The sequence below is a fragment of the Chrysochloris asiatica genome, unplaced genomic scaffold (assembly GCF_000296735.1).
Source record: "Chrysochloris asiatica unplaced genomic scaffold, ChrAsi1.0 scaffold00034, whole genome shotgun sequence".
NCBI lineage: Eukaryota > Metazoa > Chordata > Mammalia > Afrosoricida > Chrysochloridae > Chrysochloris > Chrysochloris asiatica.
In genome coordinates this window covers 13,712,678-13,735,122 of record NW_006408552.1, presented here as the reverse complement: position 1 = coordinate 13,735,122, position 22,445 = coordinate 13,712,678, and the positions used below count along the sequence as shown (strand labels likewise).

The window sequence follows — 22,445 nt, the reverse complement described above, 5'->3', positions numbered from 1 at the left end:
TCTTGGACTATCTTCCATCATCACAGCCACATGGAGGCCACCACAGTAGTGGATGCTATGCTGGTGTTGAGTGCCATCGAGTTGGTTCCAACCCATAACAACCCTGTATAGGGTTTCCGAGGAGTGGCTGGTGAATTTGAACTGCCAACCTTGTAGTTCAAACCAACTTTACAGTCCAGTGCATTAAGGCACAGTGCCACACGAGGACTCCAGTATGCTGTGCTGACACTGCCTTAAACTCTCAGCTTGTCCTTCTTCCTCCCCCACAAGCTCGTGTTCCTGGATTCCCCATGTTAGTATTCCTGCGGACCCAGTCTCTGACTGCAGCCTTAGTTCTTCCTGTTTCATTTTTGGTTGTGAACTAGGTGAAAGCTTACAGAGCCAGTCCATTTTCTACTTAGCAGTTGATTCACATTTTGTTTCATGTCAATGAATCCCTCCCCCTGTGAACTCCGTGTCCACTGGACACCAAATCCTCCTTTAACAGGTTCTACTACAGAAACCGCAATATGTCTCCATCCCCAGTGGCTGCCCAGTTCAGGCCTGCACACTTGGCCAGCTCGACTGTCACCAGCCTTGACAGCTGCCTGTCTCCCTAATGCAGATAGCCTTTCGCACAGCTGCTGCTATGACTGAGCAAAGAGGCTGTCCCGTCAGCTGACTCCCTGGCACATGAACTGCTGCTGGCTCCCCGCTGCCATGAAGATCGAAACCCAGCTCTCTGTTTTCTCTACCCTGAGCTTGGTTTTGTTCCTAAACTAGGCCTGTTTAAAACTTAGTACTTCTAGGACTCAGTAAGATTTCTTCTCACAGCACTCAAATAGCAGCTTTCCTCCTTTGAAACCCCCTCCTCCTCCCCCTCCCCAATGTAATAACACTACTCCTGAGCCAGCCTGTACATCACAAGATGGCAATGGCATGTGTTCATTTTTGTATCCCCAACACAGTCAGCAGTGGTCACGGTGAAGTGCAGGTGATTTTGTGGAACTTCAAATAAAATCAAAGCTACAAATGCTATAATGTTTTTATTGATACTGGGCAACAGACCTAACTAGAAAGAGCAAGTCCCTTTACCAGTAGGCATGAAACAGCAGCACCATTCTTAAAACCTAAACCCCTTAAGATCAGTTACGGCAGTTCACTGAAGGAGCCTGAGGGCAGCGTTGAAGGCAGCCAGGTTTTCACATGACTTCATCCACTTCTGCACGTTGGCAGGCACCGTCCCACTGGCGCCCCCCGACTGCTGAAGCACGGACCACAGCACCACGTCTGCTACGGTGAGTTCATTACCAACCAGCCAGGGGCTCTTCCCAAGAGCAGAGTTCATGGAGCGGAACACGGCGGCCTTTTCCTTACTGCTTCCCTCTTTCAGCTGGAAAATCGCTACATCCACCCAGCTATCTATGAGGGTTAAGTTGACAGCATTGTGCTTCTGGCCAAACAAAGAGAACAAAAACCGAGCAATGTTCCCTTCTCCTTCAATGGGGCACATGGTTTGGACGCTGAACTTCATCTGAATCTTTGGCACTGGAAGGGAAAAACACACACATGGAATATCGAGAAGAGAACCTTCCCTTGCACACCTCCCAAAGCAGCATTTGAGCAACTCAAAGAATGCAAAGGGGGCTCGCTAGGCATCTTGTGCTGATGACATGGAAAGTCAAAGTGATTTTCAAGAAAGAAATTCTGCTTTTATAGTTGGTCTACAACAGATTTAATGTTCAAGAGGATTTAAATACAAACTTGATGTTTAAAAAAGTAATTATTCTGGCCCAGGAGACATCAAGGCAAGTGGTTGAGTCCTCTCAGGGCAAACCCCCTTCCAAGACATGAGCAAACATGCGTTATGATTGATGATCACGTTCATTACTGAAAAGGGAAAGTGAGGGAAAAACAGCAATGAAGCTGCGATCTAAGCCCTACAATATTCTATAGACTCCTGTGAACCTGGGTAGACACCTGGTTGGCCAGCAGCGTTGCAAGACCTGGGGACTCCTGGGCCCAGAGTCAGTGACATAGCCACAGAGGACAAGAGTGGAGAGTGAAGTGTCCAGCTGATAAGAAGAGAAGGCATATGCACAAGAACACCCACACTTGTAGATAATACCCACCTGACCTGGCTTCAATGACTAGATGATCAGAGCTCAACCAGAAGAAGAAAAAAGAGGGAAAAAAAGTAATCTGATACAATTTGATGAACTTGACCTACACCTATGGATGCAGTAGCTCAAAAGAGGGAATAAATCTTTACAGTGAGGATCATTCCCACCCCCTCCATACACAGAGTAGACAGGGCTGGGCAACTTGGACATTGGCTACCCAAACTGGAGGGGATACAAAGGCAAGAAGTGACTGGCTTACAAGCTTTCAAGAGGGAGCCTAGATCCAGAGGGCGTAGAGGAAGGTAGAATCTTCACTGAGTAGTATCCAATCTGTCTTAAGTGGGCCGATGAAAGGAGATGAGGATAGGTCCCCTGTGGTACTAATTGTTATCAGGACTGATTGTGAGAGTTGCAGAAGCCGAGGTCCCTGGGACCATCAAGGGAGAAGAGTGGAGTGCGGGACCCTACCCAGAGAAGCAGTGACGCCAGAGATGGAGGCAGAGGCGATGACATGGAGAAATGGAGCAACTGGGGACTCTACCCAGAGAGGGAGAGGGATTGTGTGCTGATGACTGGGGGGCAGGCTTACAGGGTATACCCTTTGGTTGGCTGATGATGCATGGCAATGAAATGATGATAGAATGAATGTAAAGTTAATGTTCTCCCATGTAAACTATCACAAAATTCACAATAAAACATTAAAAAAATTATAATAATTACTCTGGACAGGCATACCAGGTTTTATTGTGCTTCCCTTACAAATAGAAGCTTCCTGAGTGTCTCCTGGCACCATTTTTGTAAAAGAATGTGCTGGCATTATGTCTCTTGTCACAGGCTGGTAATTCTCACATTTCAAAAAATTTTCATGATGCTACTGCACTTAAAAGACTATAGTCTAGTGTCTACCTAACTTTTATGCGTACAGGAAAACAACAAAAAGTGACTTCCTTAGTAAAGAATCTTCACTTCATTGCAGTGGCCTGGAACTGAACCTGCAATATCCCTGAGGGGGGCCTGACTTGATTATGACAACTTTTGGGTAGGTAGGGACCTCAGAGCATCTTCTGAAACTCCTGAGCCTAATGATTTAAGAGGACGGGATGACTGAGAACCAGGAGTCCCATCTCTTTAAGTCAGGCCTGTCTCCTCTCAGTATCTGTGTAAGTGGCAGGCGGTTCAAGTATTACTGAATCAAAGATAATTAACTCGCTCCCCCCTGTCCAAAACTGATCAGAAGAAGAGTGGATCCTTTGGATAATTATCCTACCATCCTTTTATGGTGATTGGTCACGATCACTTCAATATCCCTTTTAACAATTAGGTTTGGGAACCGACTGGACTTCCTTTCTACAGTATGCCCTCCAAAAACAGAACCATGATTTCAGCCAAAGATTTCCCAGGGAAGGGGAAGGCATCTTTGGGTCAACATTCATCTGTGTCTCTTCTAGAATGACCCCACATGTTTTCTAAATTACATCGTGTGGCCCAATAGCTGCCTCTATATTAAAATCAAGAAGTGCATTTCATTATCTTCTCAAAGCTTCACCCAGTCTCTCCTCTTACCATTCTTCCAAATCAAAGTAAAACCCAACTGGTACTCGTGACGTGGCTGCTTTTCAGTCTGTGCTCCAAAGCACCTGAGGAGGTTTTCGGGCACGCTCTTGACCGATGAGTGCGTGTGGACTGTGGACAGGACCCTGTACCGGTCACAGAGCAGTCCGTGTAGCACCAGCAGGGAGAGAGGTGGCTCGGCTGGGTTTGCATTGATCACAATGTCTTTCAGCGCTCCATAATCCTGGTGGGAGAAGAGCAAACTGTCTCAATGACCAGTGGAGTGCTAGGCTGGAAACAACAGGGTTATCCAGCTGAATCCTCCCTCACGGAAGGGACTTCGATTGTCTACATTTTCAGCGGAGGAAACAAGTCCTGTCCAAGGTCACTCCAACTCAGTACCAAGTAGAGCTGGGCCATATGCCAACTCCATCCCTTAATCCCTAAACTGCTGCCTCCCAAGTAATAAATATGTCACTTTACTAGAAAATTGGTAAAACTATGTATTACTACAGCTGATCTTAAACAGCACAGGGGGTTAGGGGCGCTGACATCCTGTGCAGTTGTCTGCATGGATTTGAACTGCACAGACCCCTTTATACATGGATTGTTTTTCCTGTTTCTACTGTGCCTAAAACAGCATGTGACTAAAGCGCTGTGTGATGTTGACCATGGCTCATTACGGGGTGTAGATGGTGAGGGGCTAGCAGTTACTGGAGGGAGGGACCTCATGTGCAGACACATGACATTTTAGCAGAGACGATATTAAGGCTCACTGTAATAGCAACAGGAGAAAAAATCCATATAGAAGTGGACCCATGTAGTTCCTATCTGTGCTGTTTGTTCAAAGGTCAAGCTATCTACCTTAGCAATAGCGTAAAGTAACACAAGCAGTTGCTCCTTTTACCAAATCTTTCTAATATTTGATCACCCAATAGCATGATGGCTTCTATGCTCACTCATGTTCACTAACGTAACAGCCCCTTGAAAAGGGATCTTGGTCTGGAGGGCTAGAGAGTTGATTTAGGTATCAACTGAAGGCCAAATTTACTTTCCTATTTCTGTACTTATCTTTTAATAAGAAACATAATTTATAGAATATAACCAATGTCAAATTCCTAAACTCTCTAGACCAAGCCAGCCACTCTCATCTGGCCACTCCTGACTCAGGCAGGGCCTTTTCAGGATGAATGCTTTGCAGTTCCCTGAAGTCAACCCTTTTAGTTGATGCTGTGCCTTTATGAGATACCGAAATTCATCTTCACCATCTGCTGTGGGAAGCCTTTGAGCACCCTGAGACACGCCTGGATGACAGCGCTACTGAGTCCTCCACTGGACTGGCTCCCTGGGGAAGAGGTCAGGACTCTGGGCATGCAAACATGTACAGGATGAGTGAGTGAACAGAGAAGGGGAGAAAATATGCAGAGTGAACAAGGATCTCAAAAACAGTCCTGGGGAAACACTGTAACACAGCTTGTCACATTGTTCCTCAGTGCTAGATAGGAGTCTGTTAAGATTAGCACTTTCAAATAGCACTTTATAACAAGACAGTCTTTGTTTGCCGATCAGGTCTCCTCTCCCCTAAATGAGAGCTGGCTGATGCAACTTAACTGTAACTCAGGAAAGTGATTTTACGCAAAACAAGTTGGAAATATAAGACGGTGGTTGGCTTTTTGCAACATGGCAAAGGATTAGTGGGATTTTGTACCAGGGCAACAATGGCTCTGAAAGTCGAGCTATTCCCACAAAGGGTTGAGGTTGAGCCCTGAGCCTTTGAGAAGCCCTGAGCAAACAGTGAAGATCTGTTTCTCCAGGGCTCAGTGGCACTGGGCCCGTGCCCGCCTCTGGCATGGAGTGTGCTTGGCCTGCACGTGTCTCTCTGCCTGCGAATCCTCCCTGTTCACCACTACCAGGATGAAGGCAGTCCGGAAGCATGGCTGGAGAGTTTGCTTGGGATTTACTCATACCTCATGAATCTATTCCGTGCAGAGGCACACTCATTTAAAGGAAAACAACAACTATAAATTCCTTACTACCCCTCTGAAAACAACAACAACAAAACACTAAGGCTTTTACCACAAGAGCACAATTTTCAGCACCAATAAGCAGCTTGTCGCCTGACATGTTTCAGCTTTCGCCTTGAAAAGGCACTCACCTTTCCCAGCACTGAATTTAAGTCCAGCGCGCTGGTGGTGAAAGTGGTGGGCTCATCAGCATGGATTATGTCAGTCACATCCAAGTCTGCATCTGGTGTCTGGATCATCTTAGAGAGACCATCCACTGCGGCTTTCAGTTCATATAGGCATTTGAGAATTTCATCCTGACGTGACTCCAGAGCTTGAAGAGGAGAAGGGTCAGCTGCTCCCTAAACAAACCAACAACAGAGGGTTCATCTCCATTCACATTCACTCTGTTCCACCCATTCACCAAACCTCCTGCCTCCTGACACAGACTCACCTCTTGTCCTCCGGAGCCCAACAATGGTTTTAAAAACAAATAAACAAAACACTGTTGGGACTGAAAACCACTTTAAAATTCTATGACTGCTATTTCAGGTAAGAAGTCAGAAAGAGAGGGGTGTAGAAACTGAGCATATTCTTAATATCACATGAATCCAAAAAGTTTGCTTAAATACACCAGAAAAAGACCTAGGGTGGGGTAGTGGCAACAAGACACAATTCAACAATCGGCACTAATTAACTGGAACTAGTAAAAGGGAACACGGAGCACAGATAGCTTTATGGTTCACTTGGTTTGGAATTTCGTCCATGGGGTCAGATGATGAGTGACTCACATCATTTTCAAAGCTGTACTGGGGCTCTGATATCTTAGAATCATGTACAATCTTTTCACAGCTAAAACGTACAACTTCATGCCTAGCCTTTAAACTGTGGGGCAGTACTGCTCTGTAACACATGACTTCATGCCTAGCCTTTAAACTGTGGGGCAGTACTGCTCTGTAACACACGGTGTTGCTATGAGTCGCAATCAACGGCCACGGGCTTTTATAAATCCTTCACTCACAGAATCTTTCATCGTTCTGCCCAATAGAGTACATACCATAAGTGACAGTAATCTCTGCTGACAAACAGATATTTACAGATTTAAGAACAAAACAAAACAAAAACAACTTTTGTTAAATGCCATGGAATTGGTTCCAACTCATAGTAAGTAACCCTGTATAGGGTTTCCAAGGAGTGGCTGACAGGTTTGAACCGCCAACCTTGTGGTTAGTAATCCAGTACTTATCCTACAGCATCATACAAGGGCTCCAAAAAAAAACCCAAAACTATTTACAAGACTCTCAAAAGAAGCAACATTATACAACCTATTTCCAGATCCCTGAACTGTCATAATAGAAAATCTGTTTTGAGAAGACAGACTAAAGATTACATTGTTCATTGTTGTTGTGTACGCTCGAGTTATGCTCCATCCCACTGCTGCAGCCACTGTGCTAATCCATCTGGTTGGGGGTCTTCCTCTTTTTTGCTGACTCTCTGCTTTACCAAGCATAATTCCCTCTCGAGGGACTGGCCCCTACTGATAACATGTCCCAAGTGTGAGAGATGAAGTTATCCTGGCTCCTAGGGAATATTTTGGCTGGACTTTTTCCAACACAGTATTTGTTCTTCTGGCAGTCCATGGTATTTTCAATATTCTTCTCCAACACGATAAAGCAAATGCATTAATTCTTCTATGGTTTTCATTCATTGTCCAACTTTGATATGCATATGAGGTGACTGGGTCTGGAGCACCTTAGTCCTCAAGTGGGGGTATCTTTGCTCTTGAACACTTTAAAGAGGAAGAGGTCTTGTGCTGCAGACTCACCTAAGGCAATCCTTTGTTTGATTTCCTGACTGCTGATTCCTTGAGTGTTGCTGGTGGATGCAAGCAAAACGAAAATTGTTGACAACTTCAGTCTTTTTTTCCATTTATCATGATGTTATTTCGGTAAAGCTGTGAGGTTTTCTGTTTTCCTTACATTGAAGTGCAACCTATACTGAAGGCTGCAGTCTTTGCTCTTCATCAGTTCCAACTCATAGCAATCCTGTCTAAGCTCTCCGAGGAGAGGCTGGTGGGTTTGAACCACTGACCTTTTGGTTAAGCAGTACTGTAAATTTCACCTCTTGGATTCACTGGTTTAGCATGCCTCTCCCTTGTGAGATACCGAAATTCATCTTCACCATCTGCTGTGAGAAGCCTTTGAGCAACCTGAACCTCTGCTGTTCTACACCTAGTCCAAGCCTCCATTTTACACCTGACAGATTTCCTACCCAATCACCTTGCATCCACTCTGGTCCACTACCAATCCTGACAGATGGCAGTCATATTCTGTTACTGGCCCTTCCTTCCCCAACTGAAGTCTTAGGCTCTTAGGATGAAAAGTAAAATCTTTAACATGACTCAATCACACCTTGGATAACTCATCTCACCTGTGTCCATGCTATCCTTTGGGTTCCTAAAATGCACCAAGCTTACACATCTTGGGCCCTCTCATCTCTTGTATGGCACTATAAAGCATTTGTAGCTTAATCTCTAGTTTCCCACCTCTGCTGACTTGATGCTCTTTGTTTAAGATCACACACCATGGTAATGTAAGATAATTGACTTCTAGGTGGAACAAAGAAAAGTAAAGTGCTCAGTCTGCTAAGAAAATAAAGGGTGCTGATTCACAATAAATTTCAGTGCAAGATAGGTGATGGGCAGGGCTAGTCAAGTTCCTCAATGATTGTCCTCCTGAGTTGCATTTCCAGTCTCTCTTAACCATTGTATTTGTGCACAAACTTTGTGCAAATGGCAGGAGGTTCCTTGTCCTCCCAGGGGCAAAGATGCCCCTTTTGGCCTCCAAACCTTAGTCAATACACACTAAACAATGTATGTGAGTACTGTGTATGAGTATGGCCTGAGATTTCAGTCTTCAGCTCAGCTTGACCCAACCCTTTTGACCAGATTGATGCCCAAATGCTCACTCAATGGCACTTAACAGCAACAAGGATACCACTACACACCTATAAGCTTTGGGGAATGCAAGCCACAGGAATTTTTACACACTGCTGGTTAGAGCTTAGCCTGTCAGTAAAACCAAATAGAAGACAATTTCTCTAGTAGAATTGAAGGTAAACAGGCTCTCAGAGCCCAAAACAATTCCTTTCCTTAGTATACACACACCCTATGCTTGCATATACACTCCACCGTGTCCGTGAACAGAAAAGATCCAGGTGTGGCGCTCTAGAATAAGCACTGGACTGCTGGCCTCGATGTCGGCAGTTCACACCTACCAGCTGCTCCTCGGAAACCCTATACAGGGTCCACATGAGTCTGGATTGACTGGACACCACACACCAAACAACAATAGTCACGCACACTACACAGCAAAGAAAACGTGTATTCCATAGTTAAAAGCAGCAAGAACGAATCTTAAAATCATGATGTGTAGAAAACGCCAGACACAACCAAACACATGCTGTATGATTCCACTTATGTAAGATAAAAAAATTCAAGCAAGATTATATTGTTTAGTAATGCACACTGAGGCGGCAAAAATCATCGAGAAAAACAACATAACTCTATTATGAATGCCAGGATAGCAGGGGACAGGGGAGGTTATAGTGTGAAGCGTGGGGCGTTGCAGGGGCGCTAATAACGTGTCTTGACCCGCGTGGTTGTTAAACTGCGGTTCACTTTGTAATTCACCCGAAACGAGCATTTATTTATTGTTTTTCTGTGGATAACATTTCGTAGGAAAACAGTTTAATTAACGTAAGCGGAAAAAGACTGTAACCGAAGTCGTAGACTTTTGGAGGCAGGGGTCAGCTAGAGTGGTAGGAATGTGGCCGCGCCCTCTCCGAGCCCGTAGGGATCTGCCCGTCGGGATGTCTCGGTACCGGCCGCGGAAGGGCGCCTGCGCAGTAAGTGGGTGGAGGCAGGGGGCCAAGTCGCACGTTCCTACCTGCACGTGGCTAGCGTCGGTTGCGGGGCCGCTGCTCCGGCTGTGCACGTTAGGAAGTCGGTACATGCAGGTTGGAAGGTCTACATGGAGAGGCACGCCGCCCCCGTGATAGGGTTTTACCTGGTACATCGGCATCGCGGCAACCCAGAGAGGGAAGGAAGAGGGTGGGGAACACGAACGCACAGAAACCGTCAAAGGCCACGACGAACTGCGGGCGTTCGGGAGAGCGCCGTCCAGCAGCTCTAATTGGCTGGGACCCTCCTACGTCACGGCCTCAACCTTTGATACAGCCAATCAGCGGAAAAGGCCTACGGGAAGCTTTAACTCGCCTTCCGGAAGGGGCGGGAGAAAATCGCGGAGGAACCAATGGGCGGTTGGGAGGCAAGACTTCTGTGGGATCCGCCGTGGCGGGAATCGGGTGACTGTCACGGAGGCTGGTCGGGTTCTGGTTCCATGGAGCGAACTGAGGGTCCCAGGTGAGCGGGACTGTCGGTCTCCTTCCGGTCGTTGTCGCTAAGGCCCAACGCGTTCCAGGATCCTGGAAGGAAGGGGAAGTGGCTGGGACGCACTGGGGCGGCCTCTTGACTGTTGTCACCTGAAGGTTGGGGTCCGAGACTCAGAGTTGACTTTCTGAGGTGCTGGATATGGCCAGCGCCCAGGCAAATAGCTGTGAACTTGAAACCCAAGCAGGCTGAGTTGATTTATTTACTTTTTTTTAAATAAAAAAGAATAATTGTGTTTTCATAATATTCAACAATTTCTACGCAAATTATTCAGCGACACTGGTTCCATTCTTAACAATGTGTGTACATTCTCAGTATTTCCGTTCCGGTTGGTTCCGTTTTCAGTTCTCTAGATTGCTTGCTTCTTCACGTTCTCGTCTTGGTTTTAAAGTCTGTGTTGCCCATTTGGTCTCGTAGAAGTGATTTATTTAAAGATGCACTGTACTTACTGGTGATGTTCATTTAAAATTCTATTTAAACATGATCTGCGTGTCTACTTACTTTCTCCTCTTCTTCTTCTAAAGTTAACTTTTCTTAAGCTTCAGTGCTCACCTGAATTTGCGTAGCTGGTTTTTTTTTTGTGTGTGTTTTGTTTTTTTTTTAATTCTTTTTTATTTTTCTGTAGTTCTTTGAATATGTGATTTTCCTACCTAGTTTAAGCGACACCAGATTCAGGGTAGCCAGCCTTCCAAATCTGCCAGCACTGCCGTGTTCCTTGTTTTTATTTAATGTTTTATTGTGAATTATATGATAGTTTACATGGGAGATAGTTTATGTTCATCCTATTGTATATTGCTACATTGCCATGGTTACAATCCTCTCCATGCATCATCAACAAACCAAAGTTTATACACTGAAAGCCTCCCCCCGCCCTTCCCTGTGTCAGCCCCTCTCCCTCTCTGGGTCTAGAGTTCCCAGACGCTCCATCTCTCCACGTCATCATCTCTGCCACCATCTCTGGTGTCATTGTTTCTCTGGGTAGGGTCCCACACACTGCTCTTCTCCCTTGATGGTCCTAGGGACCTCTGCTCCTAGACTGCAATCACTCCCCTCCTTTTGCTACAAAACATCTACCTTGACATTTCTAACCCTCGCAGTCAGTCCTGATAACAATTATTCACTATTGGACCACATGAGTGCTATCCCCATCTCCTTTCATCAGCCCTGCCCAGACAGATTGGATACTACTCAGTGGAGATTCTACCTTCCTCTGTGCCCTCTGGATCTAGGTTGCCTTTGTAGCACCCCCCATTTGGAGTAGCCAGTGTCCAAGGTGCCCATCCCTGTTTATCTTGTGTATTTAGGGGGTGGGAATGATCCTCACTGTAAAGAATGTTCCCATCAAATTGTATCAGATTACTCTTTTTTTCCTTTTCTTTCTTCTTCTAGTTGAGCTCTGATCATCCAGCCATTCAAGCCAGGTCAAGTGGGTATTATCTGTAAGTGTGGGTGTTCTTGTGCATATGTCCTCTCTTCTTATCAGCTGGATGCTTCACTCTCCACTCTAGTCCTCTGTGGCTATGTCACTGACTCTGGGCCCAGGAGTCTTGCCATACTGCTGGCCCACCAGGTCTCCACCTGGGTTCACAGGAGTGTAATAAATGTGGTTGGATTAGCTTGCAGTTTCATTGCTGTTTTTCCCTCACTTCCTCTTATCGGTGACCAATATGGTCACCAGTCAGAGCACGTGTTTGCTCATGTGTTCCCCTTGAGTCTTAGTCTTGGAAGGGGGTTTGCCCTGAGGGGACCCGGACACTTGCGTTGATGTCTCCTGGGCGGTGTTCCTTTTATGATTTGTGGGGCCCTGGTGGCACAGTGGGTTAATAAGCATTTGGCTGCTAGCCACAAGGTCTATGGTTCAAACCCACCAGCTGCTCTTTAGGACACAGCTGTGGCAGTCTGATCCCATAAAGATTAACAGCCTTGGAAACCCTATAGAATCAGAATCAACTCGTTGTTGTTGTTGTTAAGCACCGTGGAGTCGGTTCCGACTCATAGTGACCCTGCACAGGGTTTCCGAGGAATCAACTCATAGTAGTGGGTAATTTTATTCACCAGCTGTATTTACCTGGCCTGGTCCACTTCTTTCAAAGTAAGTATCAGTAATGGATCTTTGTCAAATAAGCTCATTAAATGTCAAATAAGATTATTGTCAAATAAGCTCATTTTTGGAGCTACTTCTTTCCATTTTGTGAGGTCGTCCACAGTTTCCCTTAAGACACACTTGATGATACTCTTTGCAAGGTATAGTGAAAGTCAGAAAGGTTTGTTCTGTTATTCCAGAAGGGTGTATGGAGAGTCTACTAGTCGGAAGCTACACGATGGCACTTTGTGGAGTAAAGAACCATGGTGGTGCAATAGTTAAGCGTTCCGCTGCTAGCCTAAGGGTTGGTGGTTCAAATTCACCAGCCACTCTTTGATAGAAAGATTTGGCAGCCTGCTTCCTTTTGTTAATATTTTTAGATGCTGTTGAGTCAGTTCTGATTCATAGTGAACCGATGTACAATAGAACGAAACACTATCTAGTCTTGTGCCATCTTCATAATTGATAGTATGTTCAGGCCATTGTTGCCGCCACTGTGTCAGTCCATCTCACTGAAGGGCTTCCTTTTTTTCACTGACCCTCTATTTTACCAAGCATGAAGTCTTGGGACTGGTCCTTCATGATAACATGTTCAAAGTATGTGAGATGAAGTCTTGCCATTCTTCACTTCCAAGGAGCATTCTGGCTATAGTTCTTCCAAAATAGGTTTGCTGGTTCTTCTGGCAGTCCATGAAAATCCCATGGGACCATTCTACCCTGTCCTATAGAGTTGCCAGGAGTCCTGGTGTGACACTGCAGGATAATGCACTGGACTGCAAGGTCACGTTGAACAACAAGGTCGATGGTTCAGATCCACCAAGCCGCTCTTCAGAAATCCTATATAGGGTCTCTATGGGTCGGAACCAACTCTACAGCACTTAACAACAACATAGAGTTGTTAAGAGTCTGTTAGCTGGTATGGAAATAATCCAAAATATCTCTCCTGAGACCCCCCTGCATTATATTATTATGCCAAGTGTTCAATCGTTCCCTAGAAATCACTAGATTAATGACTGTGTGGAAGACATTCTACTACTGAACCACCAAGCTTGAGGGATTGTTGTTAAGTGCCATCAAGTAGGTTCTGACTCATAGTGACCCTGTATAGGGTTTCCAAGGAACAGCTGGTGGGTTTGAATTTCGGACCTTGCAGTTAGCAGCCTGGTACTTCTCCCTCAGCATCACACCAGGACTCCAGTTTGAGGAATACTTCAGTATAACTGGATGTTAACTATCTCTTAGAATTGATAATCTGTTCAGAAATTTTTCTTGACAGATGCTTAAGGATTGTAGAACAATGTTATATTCAGGAATATAGTAAATGTACAAGGGGTTTCAAGCTTTTTGAAGCTCCCTTATGTATGTCAGAACAACATATGAATAGATTAGACCTGTTACCCTTCCAGTCCTGGTGTGATGCTTTACATAAGCACCGGGCTGCTAACCACAAGGTTGGTGGTTCAAACCCACCACCCGCTCCTTGGAAACCCTCTACAGGTTCGCTCTGAGTTGGAAGCGACTCAGGGTCGCTTAACAACAGTAACAACATTAGCACGAATGGGCTCCAGCATCACAAGGAGTGTGAGGATGGTGCAGAACCGAGCTGTGTTTCATTCTGTTGTACGTGTGGTCCTTATGAGCTGCTATCAACTGGATACCATCTAATAACAGCATTACTATTAACAGATGAATCCTTTTCCTCAGGTAGAATCGAGATGAAAATACATAATTGCATACTTCTTTGCTTCTTGCAATGCATTTCTTTAGTACAGAATTTGCGAAGGTCATCAAGCCTATCGACCGGAAGTCAGTGCATCAGATTTGTTCCGGGCAGGTAGTGCTGAGTCTGAGCACTGCAGTGAAGGAGCTGGTAGAAAACAGCGTGGATGCTGGGGCCACCAGTATCGGTGAGTCATGAGGGTCTCAACCTACCTGAAATGATCACCATACATTTGTTAGCATAAGAAAACGCTCAAGTGTTGATAAAGTAAAAAGTGTTATTTTAACTTCATTTTATCATGTATCCTTGTGAAGTCCTTAAGTGGTGAAAATAGTTTATGCATGTCTTCTAACTTAAACATTGGCAGATTTAACCCACCCAGTGGTGCTGCAGAAGAAAGAGCTGGCACTCTGTTTCCATGAAGATAACAGCCAAGGAAACCCTATAGAGTAGTTCTATCTTGTAATGCATGGGGTCGCCATGAGTCAGAATTGACTCTATGGCAACAGGGTTGGTTTTGGTTTTTATGTGTAGTAGTTACAAGTCAGGCTGCTAATCTCATAGTCAGCAAGCAGTTCAAAACTACCAGCCATTTCTCAGGAGAAAGATGAGACAGACTTTCTGCTACCATAAAGATTTATAGCCTCAGAAACCCTAAATGGGGTCCTTAGGAGTCGGAACTGAGTTCATGGGACATAAGCACCACCACCACCAATATTTAACTTTTTTTGTTGGGTGCTGTTGAGCCAGTTCCAACTCATAGTGAGCCCGTGAATCAGAGTAGGGGAACTGTTTGCAGAATAGCTAATGAACTTGAACTGCTGACCTTTGTGTTAGTAGCAGAGCACTTAACCACTGGGCCACCAGGGCTCCTTAGTAATTATCTGGGTGGTAATAATAATAGTTAACCTTTATGTGCTCTTACCACCACTACTATTTTTGCCTAAAAAGTGTACATGGACTACTTCATTTACTCTACAGAATAATTCCAGGAGATAGGAATAGTAATGATGTTTCTTAAGTGCCGAACTTGCAGTCCAGCGCATTAACCCACAGCACCACACCAGGACTCCAGGAATAGTAATTACTACTATTATCACCCTATTGGCGCTGTGGGATAAAGCACTGGACCACAAGGTCGGTTTGAATCACAAGGTTGGTAGTTCAAACTCACCACCATCCGCTCCTTGGAAACCCTATACAGGGTCACAATGAGTTGGAACTGACTCGATGGCATTTAACAACATTAGAGATGAGGTACTTAACTTTTTCAGAGGCTATGTTGTTGTTGTTAAGTGCTGTCAAGTCAGTCCTGACCCATAGCAACCCTGCATTGGTTTCTAAGGAGCGACTGGTGAGCTTGAACCGCCTACCTTGTGGTTTAAACTGACTTTGCAGTCTAGCACATTACAGCTGGTAAAATCAGTTCTCAGTAACTCTGATGATAAAACCTATTCTTTTAAATGACTATGTTAAAATTATTCCTTTCAAAAACAAGAAAAAGAAATACCAAAAAACCTAAACTTTTCATTTTGCCTCTAGTTAATAGTCAAAAGAACTCTGAAAAATAAAATATTTTGTCAAATGACAGCATATTTAAATGAAAGTACAGCAATGGCTTACATTTACATTAAGAAAGTTATCGATAAGGCTATGAAGGTTATAAGCATGGATCATTTGTCTGAGAAATATTTTCTGTTTTAGATGTAAGGCTTAAAGATTATGGAGTGGATCTCATTGAAGTTTCAGACAATGGATGCGGGGTAGAAGAAGAAAACTTCGAAGGCTTAAGTAAGTTGGATTTTTCTAATCCTACTTTTAAATATTGGGCAGAGTGTCTCAATTTTTTTTCTAATAATTTTCTTAAATTTTGTTATTGAGAATACACACAGTTCACCAGTTCCTACATGTACCATTTATTGATATGGATACGGGGTCGCTATGGGTCAGAATCGACTCGATGGAAATTAGCAACAACCACCACAAAGCTAAACTGGTGTGGACCTGTAGGATAAGCACTGGACCGAAAGTCTATTTGAACAGCAAGGTCTGTGGTTCTAACCCACTAGCCACTCCTCTAGAAACCCTATACAGGATCTGTATGAGTTAGAACTGACTCAACAGCACTTAATAACAACAACAACAAGCTAAACTGTTGTTCAGTTTAAAAATGATTTTAGGAGTTATTTTTGGTTTAAGGTTTAAAGGTGATTTCAGAGGAATAGTTTTAGGGATTCATCCATATTCCATGGCTCCAGAAAGTTTAGAGTCCATGAGAATTTGCAATTCTATTCTACACAGTATTCTTCTATGGAATTTTTGATCAGAATGTTCAGTAATGGCATGTGGTGTTTCTGGTTCCATAGCCAAGGAGACACTTGCTCATGGAGGCATTTCATATCCTCTTCCTATTTCTGACTCTCCTTTCCCCCTGTTCCTCCAGGAAAATGGAGGAGTAGAGACCAGTTATACCTTGAATGGCAGCTTATAAATTTTTAAGACTCCCAGCACTATACAGCTGACTGGGAGGTAGATAGAAGGACTAAATAAGTTACTCACCAATTAACTGGTGTATCCCATGAAACCCTGATCCTGACCCTCCAAACCAACCTATATAAGAAGCCTCAGTAGCAATTCCTTTTTTTCTTTTTTTAAAAAATCATTGTTATAAATACATTTATCACATAACTTTTGCAGATTCAACTTTTTGTAGGTGTATATATCTTATTGACAACAATTACAGTATTTGAGTATGTAACCCTTGTTTTCCCCTTTCTTCCTGTCTCTGGTAACCACACAAACAAACATTGTTCTCTAGACATTTGCCTTTTCTTGTCTTTTTATTAAGTGAAATCATGTAACATTTGGCTTCTGTGTTTGGCTTATTTTGCTCAGCATAATCTCTTCCAGCTCCATCCATATTGTGGCAGGTATCATTTCTCCAACTGGTTGAGCATGTATGTATGTGTGTATGTGCCACATTTCCATTGTAAGCATGTGTCACATTTTATTTACCCATTCATCTATTGATGGGCCTTTAGATAGTTTCCACCTTTTGACTATTGTGAATAGTGCTGTGTGAACATTGGTGTCCACGTCTCTTTTTGAGTGTCTGCTTTTACGTCTAGAAGTGGCACTGCTGGATCATATGATAGTTGTGTTTTTTAGTTTTTCGAGGCTCTGCCACACTGGTTTCCATAAGGGTTGTACCATGTTGCATTCATACCAGCAATGGATGTTGTTGTTGTGACGTGCCGTCAAGTCAACTCCAACCCATAGCGACCCTATATAGGGTTTCCAAGGAGCAGCTGGTGAGCTTGAACCGCCGACCTTGCAGTTCAAATGACTTGCAGCCTGGTGCATTAACCCACAGCGCCATACTAGGACTCCAATGGATAAGGGTCCCTGATTTCTTACATCCTCACCAACATCTGTATTTTCAGATTATTTTATCTTATCTGTCCTATTGTTATTAGTGCTCATGAATTGATTCCAACTCATAGCAACCCTGTATAGGGTTTCCAAAGAGTGGCTGGTGGGTTTGAACTGATGACCTGGCAGTTAGAAGCCCATTGCTTATCCTCCAGTGCTACACTAGGACTCCATCGTAGTGGGAGGAAAATGATATCTCATTGTAGGTTTGATTTGCATCTGCCACTCCTCAGAAACCATATATAGGGTCGCTATGAGTTAGAACCGACTCGATGGCACTTAATAGCAAACACACCAAATGGCTAAATGCATCTTTTCATGTGTTTGGTGACCATTTGAATGTCCTCTTTGGTGAGATATCTATTCAAGCCTTTTGCTTATTTTATGATTTGATTATTTATCTTTTTATTAAATTGTTGAAATTTTACACATTTTGGCTATTAGATTTCTGGCAGAGTGTCTGAAAATTTTAATGAACCGTCTTAGAATACACAAATACAGCCTTTTAAAATCAGATACATTAGGAGATATTGTATGTGTTCGTGACATTGTAAGTCTTAGTTCTTGTTTTGCATCTGTCTTTCAGCTTTGAAGCATTATACTTCTAAGATTCAAGAATTTGCTGATCTAACTCACGTGGAAACATTCGGCTTTCGTGGGGAAGCTCTAAGCTCACTTTGTGCATTGAGGTGATGCAGTGTTTGATCCACTGACTTGACCTTTCTTAAAATCCCTGTGAAAATGGAAAAGTATGGCTGGAATCATGAGTGTGTATACTTTTTGATTTGAATGTCTTAATTATAAATTCTGAATGTCACTTATTGGATACAAGGTCGCTGAGTCGAAACTGACTCGACTGCACATAGCAGCAGCAGCAACAATACTAAGTTCCAAACTGAAACAAACATTAGTAGAAAAATAAGTTACCATTTTAAAAAGACACTTCTCAATTTTAAAATTGCATACAAATTATAAGTAGCTTTTGGAGTCCTTGATTGGTGTACATGGTTACCTTGAGTGATGCAAATAGTTATGTGCTCAGCTGCTACCAAAAGGTTGGAGGTTTAACTCCACCCAGAGATGTCTTGGAAGCAAAGGGCCTGATAATCTACTTATTAAAAAACATCCGCCACTGAGAAAGCCGTGTGGAGCACAGTGCAACTCTGACACCTGAGGGGTTGTCATGAGCCAGAAGCGACTCAATGGCAACTGGTTTTATTTCCATTTTTAGAAAAAATATTGAACCAGTCTTTTTTTTTTTTTTTTTTTTGTGGCACTGCTAACCACAAGCTTGGCGATTCAAATCCATTTGCCCTTCCTCTAGAGAAAGAGAAGCCTGTTTGTCCCCATAAAGATGGACAGCTTCGGAAACCATATGATGTAGGGTCACTGTGTGTCGGAATCGACTCAGTGGCAGTGGCTTTGGTTTCCAGTAATTTAGTTTATTGAACAGATTCTAAAATTTTGTAATTACTTATACACATGAACTACAGTATCTTTTGATTTAAGAAAAAAATTTATTAATTTTTCCAGGGCAGCAACTTAAGTATGGGCTTTGGCAGGGGTACTGGGTGACGCCTGCAGACCCTCCTTCCCTTGACAGGGAATGGGCTTATGGTTCTGGTCCCCATTATGTACAGTGGGTGAGGGCTTCAGTCCTCTTGGCGTCATGTCTTCTGTGCTGGTGGCTTCCCATCTGCCAGTTCTATCCTCTAGTGCCAAAGTATGGGGAAAAAAATTTTATTAGAATAGCTGTAACAAAATTGATAAATAAATCCTCATTGTTTAATTTATAAATTTATCAAAGCAGAAGTTTCCAGAATTCCTGTCTCACTCTCTATTGGTTTCTAACCCTCAGATTTTATGCTAACTTCACCCGTTTCAACCCTCTTGATTATTCTAGAAGGATCTCTTTTTGCTCAGAGGGTTTTGAGAGAAAAGATAGTAAGCATATGAGTTCATGACTGTTAGCACCTGCGAGTCTCTAACTGAACATTCCACACCTGGTGCTTTCTTACAGTGACGTAACCATTTCTACCTGTCACACGTCGGCCAAAGTTGGGACTCGATTGGTGTTTGATCACAATGGGAAGCTTGTTCAGAAGACCCCTTACCCACGACCGAGAGGGACCACAGTCAGTGTGCAGCAGTTATTTTATCCGCTACCTGTGCGTCATAAGGAATTTCAGAAGAATATAAAGAAGGTACAGTCAATTCAGAACGTTAGTTTCAAAGCGGACTGCTGGTGTAATGTCCAAAAGTGGGGGCTTCAAAGTTCATGAAAAAATGGAATTGAAAGATACTGGAATTTTTCCACAGAGTTTTTGAAGCTTCCTCATATGTAGTAAAAAGAGCTTCTAAAACTTACTTGGTGGTTGATTCCCTTGTGTATTTTGAGAAGTATTTCTCTTCCCATCAAAGTCTTAAATTCTAGAGTGATTTGTCCTTTCCTTTCTATGGTGTAATGTATTAACCTAATGTCTCTTCTAGCTGTGGTGTTTAACTCCCACCAAACAACATTTCTGCCCTGCTGGGCCTGAGTAAGAGAAGGTGGAAGAAAATAATGATAGGCTGGCATGATTCAGCTGCGGATGTTAGTAGAGTTCATTATAATTGTAAAAACTTGAACCTCTATCATGAGTATAAAAGGAACCATCTCAGAAGCAGGATGGGGGGAAATCTCACTATGATCAAAGATGAAGTGTCAGGAGAGAAGCTCATGCTTTAGACCCTGAGATCCCCATACATTGAGCCTCCTCAAACCAGGGACAGAAAGTTGTGACACCAGAGGAGTGACAGAGGAGCAGCAGCAGCAGCAGAACCAAGACCCAGAGCCCGAGGCAAGTGAAGCTGAGTGCCTTGGGGCAGGAAGTGTGCTTTGTAGAGTGCGGTACCTCCAGGTACATAAGTGGGGGATCTAGGTTTGCTAAACCACAGAGCTAGAGCCGAGTACCTTCAGGCTGAGGATTATAGAGGAGTGGTGTGTCCTGTGGGCATTTATCAACAGAGCTAAAAGAGTTTGTAATGTTGGCCAGGCAGAGAGGCCTGCCTATAGACATGACTGAGGAGAGATTGTTCCAACTCATAGAACTGTGCCCTGTGCATTTTCTGCTTCTGTCTTGTAACCTATTCACTTCCCTAATAAACCCCATCACTGTGAGTGTAGCATCTGAGTTCTGCAGTGGATAATGGAACCCAGGTGAGAGGTAGAGAGTATCATGGGAAGGGATGGCTTGATGTCATGTTTTTCAGCTTCCTTTGAAAAGAATCATCAAATAGTGTTTATGAAGTATTTTAGTATGGAAAAGGAATCCTTTAAGGAAGAATGTTATTTTTGGATTCTCTTTATTTAATTTTAATTTTGGAAATAAATGCTATATTTATTTATGCTTCTGTTTTGTTAAAAACAACATCATCTCATCAGTGTAGTTGACAGCCTTGTCCCCTCATGCTTCCTTGGGCTGCCATTAGTGTCTGTCCAGTGGGTTCTGACTCATGGCAACCCCACCTGTGCAGAGTACAACTGCACTACACAGGTCGCCAGGTCATATTTCCAAGGATTTACTTTATTTTTAAATAAGATTATTGTTCTTGTTTCCCCCAAAAATGAATTATTACTATCTCCATGAGTTTATGCTATGAGTCAAAAGCAACTCCATGGCACTTAACAACAACAAAAATGTAGCTAAATGTTGTGTAATTGTTTGGGTCAAAAAGCAAATCATAAAATTGCCTGTATACAGTTACAGTTTTGTAAAAGTAAAAACAATTGGCATAAATCTGCATAGTAAAAAGGCTGGAAGAGTGGGTATATTCACATTCATGATTATCCTTGGATGTGAGAACATGTGTGCTTTTTGCTGTTTTCCTCATAATGTGCAGGGAACATACATTTTGTTATAATCAGAAAAAAAGTTACTCAAACATGTAGTTAGAAACTTTGTCCATTTGAAATTTGTGCTGTTTTAAACTTTATTAAATGTAAAAGTTTATGTGCTACATGTTACTGCTGAGTGCCATCAAATTGGTCCTGACTCATAGCAACGTTGTATAGGACTTCCAAGGAGCGGCTGGTGGATTTAAACTGCTGCAGTTGCTGTAAACAGTCCAATGCTTATTCTACAGAGCCACACCATTGTTGTTGTTAAGTGCCATCAAGTCACTTCCTACTCAGACCACATACAGGGTTTCTGAGGAGCAGGTGGTGAGTTTGAAATGCCAACCTTGTGGTTGAAACCGATCTTGCGGTCTACATTATCCTGCAGTACCACACCAGGACTCCATGCCACACCATAGGAAACCTTTATTATTGTTATTGTCCATCTTAAGGTAAAAAGTAGTATTGTTGTTAGGTACCATCAAGTTGGTACCGACTCATAGCAACCCTGTGCACAACAGAATGAAACACTGCCCAGTCCTGGGCCAACCTCACAGACGCTGCCATGCTTGAGCCCACTGAGGCTGCCACTTTGCCAATCCATCTCTCTGGGGGTCTTCTTCTTTTTCTCTGACCCTCCACCTTACCAAACATGGTAATCCTTCTCCAGAAACTGGTGTCTCCTGACAAATTGTCCTAAGTATGAGAGACGAAATTTGTCCATCCTGGTGTCCAAGGAGCACTCTGGCTGCACTTCTTCCAATACAAATCTGTTCTTTTGGCAGCCCACAGCACTTTCAAGATTCTCTTCCAACATCATAACTCAAACGCATCAATTCTTTCTTCTATGGTCTTCCTTATTCACTGTCCAGCTTTTGCATGCATATGAAGTTACTGAAAATACCATGACTTGGGTCAGATGCACCTTAGTCATCAAGCTGACATCTTTGCTCTTTAACACTTTAAAAAGATTTTGTGCAGCAGATTTGCCTAATGCAACATATTGTTTGATTTCTTGACTGCTGCTAAAAGTATTAGTGTCTCAGAAAACACAGGAATCTTGCACTACCTAGAGAGAAGCATTGTTACAGTTTCATGTGTATCTTTTCAGGCTCCCTTTAGTTTGTTTTTTTTTAACAATTGTGACAGTCACGATTAGTCATGTTAACATTTTGTTGTTGTTAGGTGCCATCGAGTCAGTACCGACCCATAGCAACCTTATGTACA

At 43.3% G+C, this 22,445-nt stretch overlaps 2 protein-coding genes across 2 annotated transcripts in view; one reads left to right on the top strand and one right to left on the bottom strand.

The window, feature by feature from the left end:
* Positions 1 to 1,138: 1,138 nt before the first annotated feature.
* AIMP2 (aminoacyl tRNA synthetase complex-interacting multifunctional protein 2) lies at positions 1,139 to 9,738 on the bottom strand. The gene is made up of 4 exons (XM_006859758.1): positions 9,604 to 9,738; positions 5,809 to 6,018; positions 3,666 to 3,897; positions 1,139 to 1,527 (listed from the first exon to the last, which is right to left on the bottom strand). Exons 1-4 carry the CDS (start codon positions 9,736 to 9,738, stop codon positions 1,139 to 1,141), a joined length of 966 nt encoding a protein of 321 aa, XP_006859820.1.
* Positions 9,739 to 10,056: 318 nt separating this feature from the next.
* PMS2 (PMS2 postmeiotic segregation increased 2 (S. cerevisiae)) overlaps positions 10,057 to 22,445 on the top strand; it is a 43,954-nt gene continuing 31,565 nt past the window's right edge. The window contains exons 1-5 of the mRNA XM_006859759.1: positions 10,057 to 10,079; positions 13,957 to 14,096; positions 15,614 to 15,700; positions 17,928 to 18,030; positions 19,362 to 19,545. Of these exons, the coding sequence (XP_006859821.1) occupies positions 10,057 to 10,079; positions 13,957 to 14,096; positions 15,614 to 15,700; positions 17,928 to 18,030; positions 19,362 to 19,545 (537 nt within the window). The remainder of the gene's footprint in view (positions 10,080 to 13,956; positions 14,097 to 15,613; positions 15,701 to 17,927; positions 18,031 to 19,361; positions 19,546 to 22,445) is intronic.

Excerpts from the sequence above, each read along its gene's own strand:
- AIMP2 (XM_006859758.1), bottom strand. The coding sequence starts at position 9,738 with ATGCCGATGTACCAGGTAAAACCCTATCACGGGGGCGGCGTGCCTCTC. Across the intron at positions 6,019-9,603 it reads CCGACGCTAGCCACGTGCAG|GGAGCAGCTGACCCTTCTCC; the intron begins GTAGGAACGTGC and ends TGGTTTGTTTAG. Across the intron at positions 1,528-3,665 it reads TACTTTGATTTGGAAGAATG|TGCCAAAGATTCAGATGAAG; the intron begins GTAAGAGGAGAG and ends TTTCCCTTCCAG.